This window comes from Eleutherodactylus coqui, chromosome 1 (genome assembly GCF_035609145.1).
Source record: "Eleutherodactylus coqui strain aEleCoq1 chromosome 1, aEleCoq1.hap1, whole genome shotgun sequence".
In the NCBI taxonomy this organism is placed as follows: domain Eukaryota; kingdom Metazoa; phylum Chordata; class Amphibia; order Anura; family Eleutherodactylidae; genus Eleutherodactylus; species Eleutherodactylus coqui.
In genome coordinates, this window is record NC_089837.1 from 47,280,616 (window position 1) to 47,298,942 (window position 18,327).

General features: G+C 38.5%; 1 protein-coding gene and 1 long non-coding RNA gene across 2 annotated transcripts in view; one reads left to right on the forward strand and one right to left on the reverse strand.

Moving 5' to 3' along the window:
* The window catches only part of LOC136620522 (uncharacterized), a 72,355-nt gene extending 70,681 nt beyond the window's left edge, over positions 1 to 1,674 (forward strand). The window contains exon 3 of the long non-coding RNA XR_010791151.1: positions 1,373 to 1,674. This is a non-coding gene — a long non-coding RNA (uncharacterized lncRNA). The remainder of the gene's footprint in view (positions 1 to 1,372) is intronic.
* Positions 1 to 18,327, reverse strand: part of TFAP2D (transcription factor AP-2 delta) — a 34,690-nt gene that overhangs the window by 1,172 nt on the left and 15,191 nt on the right. The window contains exons 4-7 of the mRNA XM_066595349.1: positions 15,065 to 15,230; positions 12,630 to 12,748; positions 9,796 to 9,937; positions 3,318 to 3,431 (exon numbers count right to left, since the gene is read on the reverse strand). Coding sequence (XP_066451446.1) covers positions 3,318 to 3,431; positions 9,796 to 9,937; positions 12,630 to 12,748; positions 15,065 to 15,230 — 541 coding nt within the window. The remainder of the gene's footprint in view (positions 1 to 3,317; positions 3,432 to 9,795; positions 9,938 to 12,629; positions 12,749 to 15,064; positions 15,231 to 18,327) is intronic.

The window sequence follows — 18,327 nt, forward strand, 5'->3', positions numbered from 1 at the left end:
CCCAAGAAAAGCATCCAGAAGGAGTGTGAGAAGACACTTGAGAGGTGAGTGAGGAGACTTATAAGGCATTGCATGCTCCTCTGGGTAATTTATGCAAATAAGGAAGATGGAACAACACCTCACCACTGCAGTGCCAGCTATTGGATGGCAGCATTCCTTCAAATCAATGGACAACTCTTTAAAAAGTCTTTGGGAATAGGAAACCAAGCCAGAAAATTATAGATAGTCCTGTGAGGCTCATTGTACATGTAACATCTTAGCTGATCACAGGCTTCAGTGGAGACTCTATCTTGAGCAGAGCATGACTGCTGAAGCCTATGATTGGCTGAATAGTCACATGCACAATAAAATTAACATGGCTGTGGCATCTGCAGTGGACTAGGGATGTCATTAAAGTAGCTTGAGTAGGCCCTATTTATTTTTTTACAACAACATTTGCCGCTAATTTTTTTTATTTTATTCCCATAAAACCCCTTTAAAGGGAAGCTCCTCCCCCCCTTTGACTATCATTGCCTCAAAAGTCAGTAAATGTAAAGCTAAACATCTTTGCCATATACTTGTTTTACGTATTTGCAGTTTTGACTTAGTTTCAGTTACTTTTTACGGTGGTGATTTGGACGGATCTGGGATTCTTATCATTTTAAGTTTTTTTTTATGACAACAAATGGTAATTAGTCATGTTAAAACTGCCAGGAACATCACTGATTAGCTAAATTAAAGGGGTTGTTTAACCAAAGTAAATTATGCCCTAACAGCATGATGAGGGATAACATACAGATCCAACTGATGGGACTCCCACTGAACCTGAGAACAACATAGCCTGAAGAGCAACAGCAGCATCTTGGCAAGCATTGCAGGGGCCATGGCACTCACTGGAATGCCACAGCCCCTTCATTCTGGGGATCAACAGGGGTCTATAATATGGATAGAACATTAATGAGTATTAGTATTGTGAGCACACAAAACTATCCTAGTATGAATGGTCTGATGAGCTCAAGTAGGATTTTTTGATATACAGTATTGTGTAAGGGCTCAGTCAGACGAACGATTTTTTTTAGCGCATGAAGAGTCGTGCTTGAAAAGCGGCTATATTTGAACCAAGGCTTTCCAATGAAAGTGTTCCCATGTACGTCTTTTAGAAGCACTAAAATAATTGCGCCTGCAAAAGACAGGACATGTGAGTGCAAATACACCATTCACGTGATTTTTCTACACGCGATGTGCAATTTATTTAGCACGGCTATTCATGCGCTAAAGAATCACTCATCTGACCGAGCCCTAAAGGTTTTAGACTAGTATGCAAAAAATGCTGCAATGTAAGAATTTTTTCAAAAATAGAAGGCGACTGATTGGCTCCAAACTTGTTCTGCAGCCGGACAATGACCCCAGCCAATGACATTGACAACTATCTTCAGTCTAAAGAAGAACAAGAAGTCCTGGAAGTGATGATGTGGCCACACAGAGCCCGGATCTCATCATCATCCCGCCTGTCTGGGATTACATGAAGAGACAGAAGGATTTGAGCGAGTTTACATCTGTAGTTAGTTCGCTAAGATGTTTGGAACAACGTCCCTGCTGATTTCCAAAACTGTGTGCAAGTATACCTAAAAGAACTGATGCTGTTTTGAAGACAAAGGGCGCCACACCAAATCCTGATGGGATGTACATTTCTCTTTTTTTTCAGTCACTTTGTAGTTTGTTTAATGACAAAAATAAACTAACACTTGTATTTTTGAAAATTTTCTTACTTTGCAGCATTTCTTTCATACCTGCCTAAAACTTTTGCACCGTACTGTACTACACTAAACTTTTTTGCTATCTATGTGTTATGGGGAATCGGCAGGGGCGGAACTATAGAGGGTGCAGGGGATGCGGTTGCACCCGGGCCCAGGAGCCTTTAGGGGGCCCATAAGCCCTTTCTTCTTCTTATAGGGAGCCCAGTACTATGAATAAAGCATTATAGTTGGGGGCCCTGTTACAGGTTTTGCATTGGGGCCCAGAAGCTTCAAGTTATGTCTCTGTGCAGCATGGTTTAGGTATGGGTACGGGTACAGATACAGATAGAGGGGGGGCCCAGCTCACATTTTGCATCAGGGCCCCTGGGAATCGGCATCAGAAATCACATGTTATTGAGTCAATTTGCTTCTAGATACTAATCATCATGGGAATAAAAATAAGACGAGATAGGACTGGTCATTGGGAGATATCAGAATTAGATTTTTTCTACACTCCACAAAAAAATTGAAAAATGTCCTAAAGTGAAATAAGTATTCCCTGAGGCAGAAGGGCCTTAGGGTGCCCTTCTCAGTGGGGTGGCATAGTATCATCTGCCACTACTGCCCGAGGGATAAGTACTTATTGTTCCTGGGAGTAGGATGTATAATGCTCCTGTGATAGGAATTGCAAAAACTATTAATTTATGAATTCTATTCCACTGTCCATACTGTTCTTGCATTCATAAGCCCGGACCTGTATGATTCTGATGGTGGGTTCTCACTTTTGGTTTAATGTTGGCCCGAGGATTTTGTTATTTTGTATTATTCAATATTGTTATTTTTAATTTACCTAATAAAAGTTATATTTGACTTTTTTCTCTATAATTCTAAGGGATCAGAACAGTGAAGCTTAAAGTAAAAAATAAGTAAAACCAAAAAAAAAAGCCTATAAAGAATAAATACAACAAAGATACCAGATTTCACATTGCATTACTAAAAAAGAGACAATGATTAAATATAACCAATGCTGTCAACAACAAGTTAAAAAATATTAGCTAGAGTATGCAGGTAGCATAGTGTGAAATCGGATAAGGTATTAGGGTTAGGATTAGCAGACGGCTAAGGTTGGCAAGGTTATTGTTCCGAGGTTAGGGTCAACGAGACTTAGTAGAATCTCAAGAAGAAGATAATGATTCAACCGATTCAAGAAAATAGGATGAGATTCTCATATTACACAGACTACTTGACCAAAATGTTTGAGCAGAAGTAGACTTCACCCCTCGGCCTCTATTATTCTTGAACTGTTTGAAGGTACAGGATATTTCAAATCGCCATAGCTGAAAGCGTACAGAAATGAAACCGGGACTCTTTTTTCCCATTTAGTTTCTTTTTACCCAATTCAAATCATGAGTAGGTGGAAGGAACCATCAATGCATCAAATTGAAGGACTACAGTTGAGGCTACACAAAGAACTCTTCTTCAGTTGAGATAGTTTTTGAAATACAAAGAACCCTACAACATTTGAACAATGAAATTCACATAGAATTTTCAATTGCAAATATATTGAGGAAACCCCTTAAAGCCCCAACATTAATATCATACCTAAAATGCGTTAAGTGTCTCTGAATATCAAGGTCTAGAATTGGAGTTGGTCTTGAGGAACCCAATGGTGACCTGTCTTGACTGAGTAGGTCCTGGAACTCTTTGCAGATCTGCCTAAAAAAACAATGATGATCCACTCATTATGGAAACAACCACATAAAGTTGTAACTTTCAGCAAACATGAATGATAGTTGCAACAGCAGTGAGATTTTTTTGGAATCTACAAGGTCAATACAGCCTCAAGTATTGAGAATCTGAGTTGGTAGTTGCCATATAACTGTTAACGAATCACTAAGAAGGTACAATTAGTGTCTACTAAATTGAATATTTATCCACTAACCACTGGATAGAGGATACATGTCTGATTGCTAAGAATCCAACCACTGGAACCCCCGGTGATACTGAGAACAGCACCCCTTAATGCCCCATATGAATGGACCGGCAGTGCACATGCGTGACTACCATTCCATTGACTTCCATAAAATGGAGGCAGATTGTAGCGATCTCTACCTATCTCATAGAAGTCAGTGGAATGGTGATTTCAGTTGGAACCCCCCATGGATTAGACATTTATCCTCTATCCTTCCTTTGGCAGCAAAACCTCTTAAAAGGCATCTTAAGGAAACTTTAAATTGGTCTTGACAATATACCCATTTTAAAGGGGTAGTCCAAGATTAGAAAACTTGGTCTACATTTTTTTCCTATAAGCAGCACCACACCTGTTTTCTGTTTTCTAATTCTGAACAGCTCCTTTAAGAATAATAGTACATGCGGAATGAAGTGTCCATTGGACACCAGGGATTAACATTTTTCTACTGCAGCCGTTTTGGGGTTTTTTTCATTTTCATTTCTCCATCCCCACTATTAAAAAATCGTGACTTTTTATTTTTCCAGTGACATATCTACATGAGGACTTGTTTTTTTGACAGGACGAGTTGTATTTTTTGTGGCACCATTTAACTTACTGTATAATGTATTGTAAAAGTTTTGCAAATCTCTAAATTGGGCGAAATGGAAAAAAAATGCAATTGTACAATATTTTTGGAGGGAGGGGGGGGATTTTTTGATGGCCTTCACAGCAGTAAAAATGATATGTTGTATTTATTCTGTGGGTTATTATGATAACAGCAATAGCAAATTGATATAGTTTTTTTCAATGTAGTGCTGCTTAAAAAAATGTTTTTAAAAAAGTTGTTTTCTTTCATCCTCTTTCGACCCTTATAACTTTTTTTATTTTTCTACTGATGGAGCTGTATTAAGAATCATTCTTGTGGTTGGACCTGTAGTTTCTATTGTCACTATTTTAGGCTGCATATGACTTTTTGATTGCTTTTTTTATTCAAATTTTCTTAGAGATGGGGGATTCAAAAAAGTGCAATTTCAGCACTGCAGGGTTTTTTACTGACGGAATTCACTGTTTAGTAATGTAATATTTTAAGAATTTGAATTTTTATGGATGTAGCAATGCCAATGTTTAAATTTTCACATTTTTTTAATGCAATAACTTGGAAAAGAGGGTTTTTAAAAATAACATTTTTTTTTGTATTTTTTCAAATAATTAAAAAAATTATTAATCCCGATCAGGACACTTAAATGTCACTGGCAGAATAGAGAGTGGCATTTTAAGGGTTAACTGCCACAATCAGTGCTATCTTCAACCACAGCAGTTGTGGGCAGGTGTCAGCTGTCAAAGATAGCCGACACCCACTCTGTAATGAGTAGGCTCAGCTCCCTACAGTTATACCTGAAATGCGCTGTACATGTATTGTGTATGTTGGGAAGGTGTTAAAACTACACCACTAGGCTCACGTTACCCAAAAGTACAAAAGGGCAGGATTTCCTGGATTATGACCAGCTGAGGGGTAATTTTACTAAAGTCTGGAATTCTTATACCATAGCTGCGGAAAGATATGCCAAAATTTACTAAGAGCAGCACGCCTATTATTACGTTTGGAGCATCTTTGGCTGTCCGTGCACCAAAAATGCAAATCTACATAAACTATAGTGAATGTATCAGGCAAAAAAGGCCATGGCCCCTTCCCCCACACTCCCACGCAAATTCACGGCTATTTTGGAAGTTTCAAGAGAAGTGCAAACCACGACAAAAAGTTGGAAATGATTCTTCATCTGTGGCATGCACCATAATTTACCACTTTGTTATGACACAAGTGAGGAGCATGGCTCATAAAAAAAAATTCCTCTCGAATAGTGTTGAGCGAACCCGATCAGCAGAGCGTTGTTTTGGGTAGAACTTTGCTAAAACTTTAGTTTGGCACAATCCCGAAGTGAGAGTTTAGAAAAGTTCTACCTGAAACAGGGTTCTACTTATTCGACTTGCTCAACACTAGTCTTGAGCACTAGTCCTAACACTCAAAGTGTTATACAGAGCTTTGATGCCTTTTAGACAGTGCTGTACTCCCGATTTATGGGTTTTGGTGAACTTCTGGTTCGGTTCGAACAAATAAAGATCAAATTGAAGTTTTTCAAAAGTTCAGCAGACTGGCCTAGCCAAACTTTTTAAAAGTTGGCTCATCACTACCTTCAAATGCTCTATAATTGGGATACCAGAGCATTAGCACTATGGGGTGGAAGGGCAGTGAAGATGTCAATAGATGCCAATAGCTAAAATGCCCCTAAAAACTGCCTCTGGTCAAGTTTTGACAAGCCAAATGCTCACAATGTCTCAATGAATTTCTACTATTTATGATGTCATCTCACAGCTGTTGTATGTTTTCCTAAGAAAGATCTAACTAATTTCACTATCTACAGATGTAGTAAACGTTAACTTGACATTTAACATATTATGAAAATTTGACTACAATGTACTACAATACTGTAAATTGAGTTATCATCAGTCATGTTAACAATTGCTATATCTGTATGTTTCTGGTTCACGAACATTAGCAAGGTGGTACTGTTCTTGTAAAACAGGCCGTATCATGTATATTTTTTTAATAATTGAAACCAACTAATTGAACATTCTTTATTTTCTCATAGATCTGGTTTTATTGTCTGTTCAAGACTATAGAAGTGGTTGTCTTGCTTAAGCTGCCTTTAATACAATTTATAGATCCTTTACAGAAAAATTCATAGGCCATAGACACAATAGGCAGAAGGGAATCCATTGACTTCTATGGGAGAGTGCTGTGGGCATGCTCTATGAGCTGTGCAAAGAGTGGGAGACAGTGAACTGTGACCATCATCTATTGTGAATGGTGGATCCTGGGTTATCTGTATATAGATTTCACCTTTCATTGTAATCTTGCCTGTGATAATAATGAGATGACTGCTGGGAAGGGATCTCTACAGAGCAGGCAGTGGTCAGTGTGAAAATGACAGGATTTTAGGAGTGTTTTAATAGCGTACATTGGGACTAGAGATGAGCGAGCACCCAAATGCTCGGGTCCGCGTTATTTGAGTCGAGCTTTTCGTAAATTTCGAGAGCTCCACTCGAGTAATGAACCGCATTGACTACAATGGAAGACTCGAGCATTTTTGTATGTGGGACGTCGGGTGACGAGCTTTTTTTTTTCCTTAGTTCGTGTGTTTTCTCTCTCTCTCTCTCTCTCTCTCTCCCCCTCCCTGCCAGCCAAAAAAATTGCCATTGAGGCGCACGTTGCGCCACGGCGGGGAGGGGCCAAGACAGGCATGTCACAGCAGGGAGGAGCCAAAAACTGGGGCGGGGTCGAACACGACGTGATGCTCGTTCGAGTAACGAGCACCATCGAGTACGCTGATACTCGTACAAGCATCAAGCTCGCCAGAGTACGTTCTCTTAACTCTAATTGTGACATCAAAAAATAAAAAGATACGCAAAAATTCATTAAAAAATATTAGAGATGAGCGAACGTACTCGTTTTGAGTAATTACTCGATCGAGCACCACGATTTTCGAGTACTTCAGTACTCGGGTGAAAAGATTCGGGGGACGCCGGGGGGAGGCGTGGCGGCGCGGGGGTAGCAGCGGGGAACCCCCCACTTACCCACGGCGCCCCTGAATCATTTCGCCCGAGTACGGAAGTACTCGAAAATCGCAGTACTCGGGCGAAAAAGGGGCGTGGCCGAGTACGCTCGCTCATCTCTAAAAAATATGTTTCACATAAAAACTTGATATGTAAAACAGGTAATTTTCATATGACACATTTAAGGACAAAAAATATCGAACACAACTCAGAAAGTCGTAGGAAACTATCTCAATAAGCTTCTAAAATCCATGAAACATTCAATAGGATTGCTTACTACGTTTGAGCAAACTGAACCATTTTAGAGCACACAATCTTGGATCATGTAACTATAAACCTAAGTCCAAAATGCTTGGCCGGTAAAAAAAAACAATTTAATTAACCATTTTTTAAGGTCCTCCTTCCAATTGGCTGCAGTGTCATCCCAGATATTCCAGCTGTATGAATACTGGCCCAAAACTAAATACCAGAAGCCAGATAGCTGCCACACTAACTGATCCATGATGAGCAGGTGAATAAGAGTGGTACACTACTAGATTGCCTTTTTTATGTTTCCTGTGTGTTTATCCAGATTTTTACTATATTTAAACTGCCGTACCTTGTTTGGCCATACTGTAGGATAAGAAATTATTTCTGCATTTTAATAAGAACTAGTTATTGTGCTGCCACAGTTTTTCCAACTAGTGTTGAGTGAACCCCAAACAGACACCCTGCTTCAGGTCAAACTTTGCTACTAGTTCAGTTCAGGATAAATCTGAACCTCAGATGCTTCATTTTAGCTGAACCCACTAAATAATCCACCTTCTTCCTTTCCTCATCTTCTGTTTTAGGGGTATCGGTGAAGTTCCGGTTCAGTTCAAACTAATTCAGACTGAACCAAAATTTTTTGCCAAAATTCAGCGAAGCAGCCGAACTGAACTTTTGAAGAGTACAGTTATCACAAGTTTTATGGTTCATCCATAGCAGCTGATCACTAGGGGTTAGAGAAGCCATATCCACCTTCTTTACAGACCATCAAACAAAGGCCAACCATGTAATACTTGAACAAATTGGGTCAGCCAGACTGGGAGCCATTCTTACTTAGCAGTTCTCATACACAGTTATGGTTCCAAGTGAAAGACTTTCCCCATGATATTCCTGTGTATCAGGGTCAGGGCAAGGGATAGATGGTAGCCCCAGACTGCCTAGGGCATCACCTCATATTGGGAGGGGTGGGGGTGGGGGGGTGCACAATTTTTTTGAAAAAAATGTACTCTTACTATCATGCGATTGCTTATCTTGTTACCAGCAGTAATCCACACTGACAGGCATCAGTTCCAAAACCCCTCCCTAACCTACTTTTTATTAGCTGAAGTGGGTCACACCTATGGAGTTCTGCAGCTCGAAATAGAGAGGAAAGGTTAGTTTGGATCCAGCTATGTGCCTCCTGCTCTGCCTCTACACTGTAGTCCATGGAATGGCTATTTGGCACTTATCCAAATGGAGATCAAACAAGAAGAGATTCGGAGAGTGACCTTGCCATTCTATTGCTCCTTACATCTGATTTACATTAGTCTAGTCAATGGCCAAGTAGACAGACAAGTCAGGAGAAGCCTATATGCTTACCAGTGTAAACACATTGGTCAAGTAAGTAGTAGAGTGAACAGGTCAATAGTGGGGGAGTCAAGTGGTAGATTGGATAGCATAATAACTTGGAAGAGATTGGTAAAAGACTGGTATAGACACAACTCTCAAAAACATGGGAAGCAGGTGTATAATAAAAGAATTTTTGTAGGAACGGACTCAAAACCAGCATAAAAATGGGTTTTGAGGCTGAGGTCTCTTCTTCAGTTGGGATTATGCACAACTATCGCTGTGAACTCAGTTATGCATATTGGGAAAAGGACCAGGGACACCTTAAATGTGTGATGTAGAGAGGCCAACATAGCACATTTTAATGCTGGTTTTCAATCCACTCCAATGGAAAAACGTTTATTCTACACCATGTTTTGAACAGTTGCGCCTCTACCAGCCTTTTAACCATCACTACAAAATTATCCCACAGCCCGTCCACACAGACATGAACTCCATTGATATGTATTGATTGTTGGTAAACTCTATTTTTGTAAAAGCACAGAAGCAATAGTCAGGCAGCAGTCCGTGGGATGGCTGTTGCATGCTTATGGGCCCAACAGGTACCTTTGCTTGCCTAATATAAGCACTTTACAGGGAAACGTGACAGCAAGTCAAGTACTCACCCCATTTACTGCACCCAGTTCACTAGGTCAAGTTACTCGAGTAATGTAAACTAGGCCTTAAGACTAATCTGAACCTCTACCATCTTCAATGGCTGCAGTAGAAAGACATTGGTGAACCCAACAACCAAATGGTGGAACATCAACCCTATTCTCCAGTACAGATTTCCCACAAACCATGAAACAACACAATTCTATTGGTAAAGTTCTAAAGAAATGAACACTACCAGAAAACCAAACATGAAAGACTAAAACAAGTCTTGTGAAGACCCCAACTACTTACTTTGTGGCAAGTATCATCTTTTTCCTCGCATTCTGCTCTTTCTGTTCCATGTGTTGTCTGGCCAGATGTTCTCCCACAGCTTTTGCTGGAAACTCTGTCTCACAAGTGTATCCAAAATCTCGGGCTAGATGCAGAGCTTCTCCTGCAGAGAACGGAACAACAGTATTAGTGCCATGAGATAAGGTAATGGCTTGTAGGCTGCAAATAGATCTGCTAAAATTAATTTAAAAACAGGTAGTTGCATAGGAGCATGATGATGGGCGCTGTTTAAATGGACTTAGCACAGACTGTATGGAAGATGAAAGATCATTCATATGATTGCTCACCCTCCCATACACTTACATTGCTATTGCCAGTAGATTAAAGTGCTTCCGATAACAATGATTTTTCTGGCAGCGCTAACAATTTGATTAGGCAACAAATGAGTGTCCATCACTTTCGAGGACCCAGAACATCCATATTATACATCAGCGTGCCCCAGCTAATGGCGTTTTTTGCTCGGTGCCAAGCGCTGTTGAGAAGGTTTTGTTAAAGTTACAACTACCATGTTTCCCTGAAAATAAGATGATTTTCCAGAATTTTTGAGGATGCAAAATGACTTTTCAGGCTTTTTGAGGATGCTTGAAATATAAGCCCTACTCCAAAATTAAGCCCTGCTAACAGTTAATTTAAAAAAAGTCAATTTAAATAGTGTCCAGGCAGCTATACATGTAAAAAAGTTAAACCTTTTTGAACAAAAATAAATATAAGACACTGTCTTATTTTCGGGGAAACACAGTATATGTTGACCAAAAATGTTACATGTATTATTTTAGATGCCCCCTTCTTCCACAAATTAAAGGTGACAAAGAAAGTGAATATATGGGCAACTTAGTGGCTCAGTGGTTAACATTATTTCCTTCCAGACCTTGGTTCCTGAATTCAAATTTAACCAAGGGAAACATCAGGTGGTGTTTGCATGTTCTTTCTGCCTTTACTTGACTTTCCTCTAGATTCTTTGTATTTTTCCTAGATTCCATAATACATACTAATATATTACATTTCTGTAAAATTGGCCATACTATGTATCTGAGGTAGGGAAATTAGATTGAGAGATTGCTTAAGACAGTGACTGGTGACGATCTCCGTGCAGCGCTGCAGAATATGTTGGTGCTATACAAGCAATGAGAAAGAAGTTAATAAATATGAAATGTAGACCTATGCAAGCGCTTCTCTCGGCAGTTCTAACCTAGCCTCAAAAATGGTGAATTCGTGTTGATGCCTCATGATAGCATAATAATTAGAGAAAACTTTTGATAAATTTGGTTCTGCCAGTTCAATAAATTTTGGCAAAAGGTTTGGGCCACTTTGGTTCGAACTGAACTGGAGCTTCACCAGTTCCTTGAAATTGCTGTATAACATTAAGAAAAGGTGGTGGCTTTGCGGTCCCAGTTTCAAATCTAACCAAGGACAACATCTGTGTGGAGTTTGTATGTTCTCTCTATGTTTCATCCCCTTTATTTATATAGTACATACATATTACACAGCACTTTACATCATTTTCTGTCCCCATTGGGGATCACAATCTATATTTATCATTTAGTATGCTTTTGAAGTGTGGGAAGAAACCCATGCAAACACTCGGAGAACATACAAACTCCATACAGATGTTGTCCTTGATTAGATTTGAAACTGGGACTCCAGCACTGCAGGACAATAGTGCTAGTAATTGACCCAAAAACATACTAGGTGAATATAGGTTTTGAGCCCCTTTCGGGACAGAACATTTACAATGATGTAAAGTGTTGTGTAATATGTATGCGCTGTATAAATAAAGGGGATTACTATGAAACACACGAAGAACATGCAAACTCCATGCCTATATTGGTCAGATATGAACCTAGGACACCAGTGCTAACCATTAAGCCACTAGAGGACCGTCACCTTCTTCTTCTTCTTTTAGTAGGTTCAGCCAGGATGAACTATCTGAGGTTTGGTTTTGCTTTGAACTAAGCATTTAGCAAAGTTCAACCTAATACAGGATTCAGCTGGTTCAGTTCGCTTAACACTAAAAGTAATCATAGCCAGTCATGAGCTCTTAAAGGGGTTGTTCAACAACAGCAACCCATATCCGTATGCCTTATTAGGGTGTATCAATGTTATAGACAAGCAGCGGTTCCCACTCTCTCTTACATGGATGGCCATTCATATGAAAAGCCGGCTGCTTCATCCTCGGTAAAATCAGCCGCCTGCTTGGGTTGCATTAGCCAACTCGCAGAATAAAGTGGAACAAACATGAATTTCAAGGTATCCAAAAAGAATGTAGGAACAATCAAACGCTTTCCAAGGTAAAACCACAAGATCTCCAGTCTTAGAAGAACCTAAAATCTATGGATTACTCGGTTCTACGATAGAAATACCCATTTCAATTAAAGTTTCCCATTCTTGGCTGAGAAAACACGTGGCGAGCCGAGACAAGTGAATTAATGAAGAGAAATTATTAGAAGTGTATTTGAAAGATCTCTTAAGACCTTAGAAGAAAGACCTTGCTTGATTTGATCAGCACTTCCAAACATTCAAGGGAATAAAAGGGAGAGGGTTCGTAATGCCCAGTATGTGAGGATGCACTTTCATCCCACTCTGACTGAAAGCAGAACTCCAATCCAGGTACTTTATCTTCTCATACACTGTGTGACTTCATATAAAATGATCAAAGACAAGTGGGATATATTCTTCAGATCTGAAAGTTCTGAACTACTGCAAAGATTTACAATTGTTTGAGAACTGGAGAATGGCATAGTTAATCTGATTCCAAGTTGTAAAAGCCTGTGGGTGGGAGCGAGAGGCAAACTTACCTTCCACCAAGGATGTCAACAGTGTTACGTTAGCAGCTTTTCGCCTTCCTGCAGGTAAGTTTAGACCAAGCCTGTCCAACTTCTCTCTTAAACAACGACCCCCATTTTTCGACTTTGCCCTGCAAGAAAGTTATGTCCCCTGAATGAATCGATAGATTTAGCAAAGTTTAACTTGACACTTAACAAGTTAAATGAACTGTGGGGCGGACATTTTCTTTCCTTTTCAGTAGCTTTCCAATGGCTATTTTGTGATAAGATAACTTGTTGCAGCAGGTTATCAATGTTGGATTGGATTTTGCTACATCTGTAGGGTCCAGTGATTAGCGAACTATTGGAATGGACAGTTTACCGTACTGTTATAAAAAGTTTGGCTCTATCCAAATTAGTTTGAAGTGAACCGGAAGTTCACCAAAACTCCTAAAACTAGTATATGGCACTGTCTAAGAGCCATAAAAGGACTGTGTAATACTCTGAGAGTGTTATACAGTGCTTTAATTGCTCTTAGACAGTGTAATACACCAGTGTTCAGGACTAGTGTTGAGCTAACGGAACCAGTAGAACCCTGTTTTTGGTAGAACTTTGTAAAAGCTCGCTTTGGTTTTGTGCCAAACTGACTTTTTAACAAAGTCCGACTCAAAACAGAGCTCTATTGGTTCGCTTTGCTCAACACTAGTAGAGACAGTAACAAAAATTCTGAATGTTTTAGTCCCTAAAGAAATTATAGGCCACCTTTTCATTATTATTAGGTCTCTAGATAAAAAGTTTGTCAAAACTTTGGCTATCAAATATGTTACTCATTTAATTGCTCAGCAACACCTTACCCATAAGCAAAGGTATGTTACTAACTAGGGCAAGAGGAATGGGTGCACGGTTGCCAATTCCATGATGCTTGGCTTAATTCCTCAAACCTTTTATTTTGCTAATGTTTTAGGACTAGAGATGAGCGAGCATACTCGCTAAGGGCAATTACTCGATCGAGCATTGTCCTTAGCGAGTATCTTCCCGCTCGGCAGAGAAGGTTCAGCTGCCGGCGCGGGTGACCGGTGAGTTGCGGCCATGAGCAGGGGGGAGCGGGGGGAGAGAGGGAGAGATCTCCCCTCCGTTCCTCCCCGCTCTCCCCCGCCGCTCCCTGCCCGCCGCCGGCAGTTGAATCTTTGCTCCCGGGTGGGCAGGTACTCGCTAAGGGCAATGCTTGATCGAGCAATTGCCCTTAGCGAGTATGCTCGCTCATCTCTATTTAGGACCTGTGGAGAAGAGATTCCCATACATTGAAATAGACAGTGAAGAAAAATCTTTATGCTGAAGTCTTAAACCAACTGCATAGACCGCCCTTATTATATGCATGTCATTAGTGTAATTAAATTAGCATATAGGACTGAACTACAATGAGCTACAAATCTATCTAGGTGTTACAAAGTATGTTAGGTATTTGTCTCATCTTAGGGAGTATATATATATAAAGATTCTTGTATGGAGAAGTTGATAAATGAACTTCGATATTGTCCATGCCTAAGCACCTCCATAGGCTGTAGAGATGTCTGGAAACACATGAAGCAGGTAGACTTAATAGATGTTTGAAGCACCAAATTTAAGGTTGATGAATGGAGTTCCACTGCGTTATGTATACTGAAGTAGAAAAAGAAGAGTAGAAAAGTGGACTCTAGAATTGCGTAGATAGATTGGTCATCAGTAAGGTCGTTATTCCATTTGGACAATCTCTGTCCACATATTCTATTAGGGCATATGGACATTGTAGGGGGAGAGGGTCACCTGTTCGGTGCAGAGAGTCACTCCAAAGAGTGGCTCCAACTCTAATAGACCACATCATGTGATAAAGTATTAATTGGCTGTCTTGCCATTTGCATGGATGCCTTGTTATACTACATCTACAGGGCAGAAAAGGAGTGGACATACAGAAATCTTTACTCTGATCACAACTAATCACCGAGACTTACAGAAACTGGACCTGCGGCAATCAGTTGATTCTACTTGGGGTTGTCCAGATTCATGTTTACATAGAAGTACTAATTTTAGGAAAAACGGCTATATGGGGATATTTTTCATAATTATTCACATATTGCAGGAATTATTGACCACATAGTACCTTCTCTGTTTGCTTGAAATACCCCCAAAGAGAGTCCTGCGTATATATATCCCTTTCCATCGTGCTCAAGTAATTAGGAGCACAACGAGAAGGCCATTAGAGAAAATATGAATGGATCCACAAATTGGTCTTTGTAGTTTACAGGATGACTCTTAAAGATCTATTTAAGTTATTAATGATCCAGACGGCAACCCTATGAATTGCATTATGTTGGACATCCAGAACCCTCCACAGAGCAGATATGCATTAGATTGTATACTCGTATGTGGATACGGTTAAATTCCTTTCGTAATTGCTTAAGACAAATATAGAAATATTGACCTGCATTTACCTTCGCAATATACCACCCAAGAGAGAAGCGTTGAGGCATTCAGGGGGAGAGAGACGTCTTTTTACTTCTGCTATGGTGACCTTGTATTTTGACGTGGAGCTTAGCAAAGAGAGCCGGCCAGGAACTGAGCAAAACAGATCTGTGGGGTTTACTACGCAGGTACCTCCTGAGAAGGGAGAGAAACAAGAAGCATATGTTAGGACTGCTCAAACAGTATATCCACCATTTACATATTAATTCGGCAGGAAGATCATTTTACTCCTGCAAGACTAAAATCCATATTATCTCAGTTCTTGTATATAATTATCATTCATATGTTATTATGACTATTTCAAGTGACCTTTGTCTCCTGATGACTATGGGAATAGTGGTTCTCTAGAAATGTCTGTCTTCTAAATGACATGTTATGTATTTGTGCTGCTCATTTTTTTAGACTTCAATAAAAAAAACATAAAAATTAGAACTTGAGTAGTCAATGAAATGACATACAGTGTTTCCCCGAAAATAAGACAGTGTCTTATATTAATTTTTGCTCAGAAAGGTTTAACTTTTTTTACATGTATAGCTGCCTGGACACTATTTAAATTCACTTTTTTAACTAACTGTTAGCAGGGCTTAATTTTGGAGTAGGGCTTACATTTCAAGCGTCCTCAAAAAGCCTGAAAAAATCCTTTTGCATCCTCAAAAATTCTGGAAAATCATGCTATGTCTTACTTTCAGGGTATGTCTTATTTTCAGGGAAACAGGGTATATGGGTTATAATGTGTTTGGATACAATTAATCCTAATCCAAATGCTAATCCTAGCACTATAATGTCCCCCCTATGGGCAAAAGTTTGAGTACAGTACATTATAGGAATTTCATATTGAAAAAACTATATGTAAATGCCAAGAAAATAAGAAATATTTACTTAATAGTTGCTATAACTAAAATTATTTTGCAAACATTGATATTAAAACAGTTTAACTGGTTATGGGTCAATAATGTAATATATCAAGAAGATACAATTTCAGAATACAAAAGCCAAGAAAAACACAAATTAGAAAAAAAAATGACATTTGGCTCCTCGCCAGCCGGGACTTTTTCTATATCCCCACAGTAGCAAAATATGGTGTTTTTTTTTACAGATTAAGAGTAGATTTATACGTTATTTCATCCATACGGTTGACATTTTATGGATTACCAAGAACTGAAAGAAGAATCCCAAATACAGATTTTGGAGGACTGTATAATATGCATTTCATTAGTCTTGAACTTCCAGTCTATGGCTATAAATTAGATTGTGAGAAGGTAGCAGAGCTTTGAGAGCAGCCCATGGTTCACCTCATAAATCTATATGATATGCATCCTCAAATAATGCGCTTTGACGTGTGAGATTTAAATTAGCGGTGGCCTGTATTTCTTGATTCTGCGATCGTCTTTGAGGCTGACTGTACACTATATATTTTTAATGTACATGAATGACAATTGCACTATGAAATAAATCATGAACATGCTCACAAAAGGATCCTGCTGGTAACAACAATCACATTGCTGAAGGCTACATCTTTGCTTCAGCTCAACACTGCCTGCATTCTGGGGAGATATATTATGCAGCATGATATACATGGAAGTAGGAGCTTATTCAAACATATAAGGAACGGTGTGGTATGTGTTACATCATTAGGAAAGGCTCCATACAATGGAATGCTATATATACGCTTGTGTCTTTATGACATATAATATACATTGGACATAATGACGTGATACGTGAGCTCTGCTAATACTTGTAGAATCTAGTAGGAGATATAAGGATACAATATATATATATATTTATATATATGAGAAAATCTCTGATGGCTATTGACAAATACATACATATTTCAAGTCCAAACAATACTCTCACCAATGTTTTTCAGAGTAGCTTTTTTATGGAGCTATACCCCCGTTTTCAATAATGATTACTGAATATTAAATGGTCATGTGTGCAAATAATAGTTATGTAAATGTAGTTATAATATATATATACTTGAAAGTTAATCCAAAAAGTCTAGATGGATAGATAGATAGGAGATAGATAGATAGATAGATAGATAGATATGAGATAGATAGATAGATAGATAGATAGATAGATAGATAGATAGATAGATAGATAGATAGATATGGGATAGATAGGAGATAGATAGATAGATGAGATAGATAGATAGATAGATATGAGATAGATAGAGAGATATATAGGAGATAGATAGATATAAGAAAGATAGGTATGGTATAGATACATAGATATGAGATAGATAGGAGATAGATAGATAGATATGAGATAAATAGATAGATAGATAGATATGAGATAGATAGATAGATAGATAGGAGATAGATTGACAGATAGATAGATAGATAGATAGATAGATAGATGATGAGATAGATAGATAGATAGATAGATAGATATGAGATAGATAGATAGATAGATAGATATGAGATAGATAGATAGATATGAGATAAATAGATAGATATGAGATAGATAGATACATACATAGATAGGAGATAAATAGATATGAAATAGATAGGAGATAGATAGATATGAGAGACATAGATAGATAGATAGATAGATAAGATAAGATAGATAGATAGGAGATAGATAGATAGATGAGATAGATAGATATGAGAGCGATAGATAGATATGAGAGATAGATGATGAGATAGATATGAGATAGATAGATATGAGATAGATAGATACATACATAGATAGGAGATAGATAGATATGAAATAGATAGGAGATAGATAGATATGAGAGAGAGAGAGATAGATAGATAGATAAGATACATAGATAGATAGATAGATAGATAGATAGATAGATAGATAGATAGATAGATAGGAGGTAGATAGATAGATAGATAGGAGGTAGATAGATAGATAGATTGATAGATAGATAGGAGATAGATAGGAGGTAGATAGATAGATAGATAGATAGATAGATAGATAGATAGGAGATAGATAGATAGATATGAGATAGATAGATAGGAGATAGATAGGAGGTAGATAGATCTTCCTAAAAATTAATGTTATAATACACTCACCACAATACTACTATTGACTTTGGTCTGGCATAGAAACTAATCTTCACCAGATACCATACTATGTACATTTTCCAATAGAATATGTGAAGAATGTTAGCACGTTGGATTGAACACATTTACACATATAAGATATCTGAAACCACCTGAATGCCAATCCAATAACTGTTTTTAAAGAATAACGTCACTATTTATAAATATAGAAAAATTAT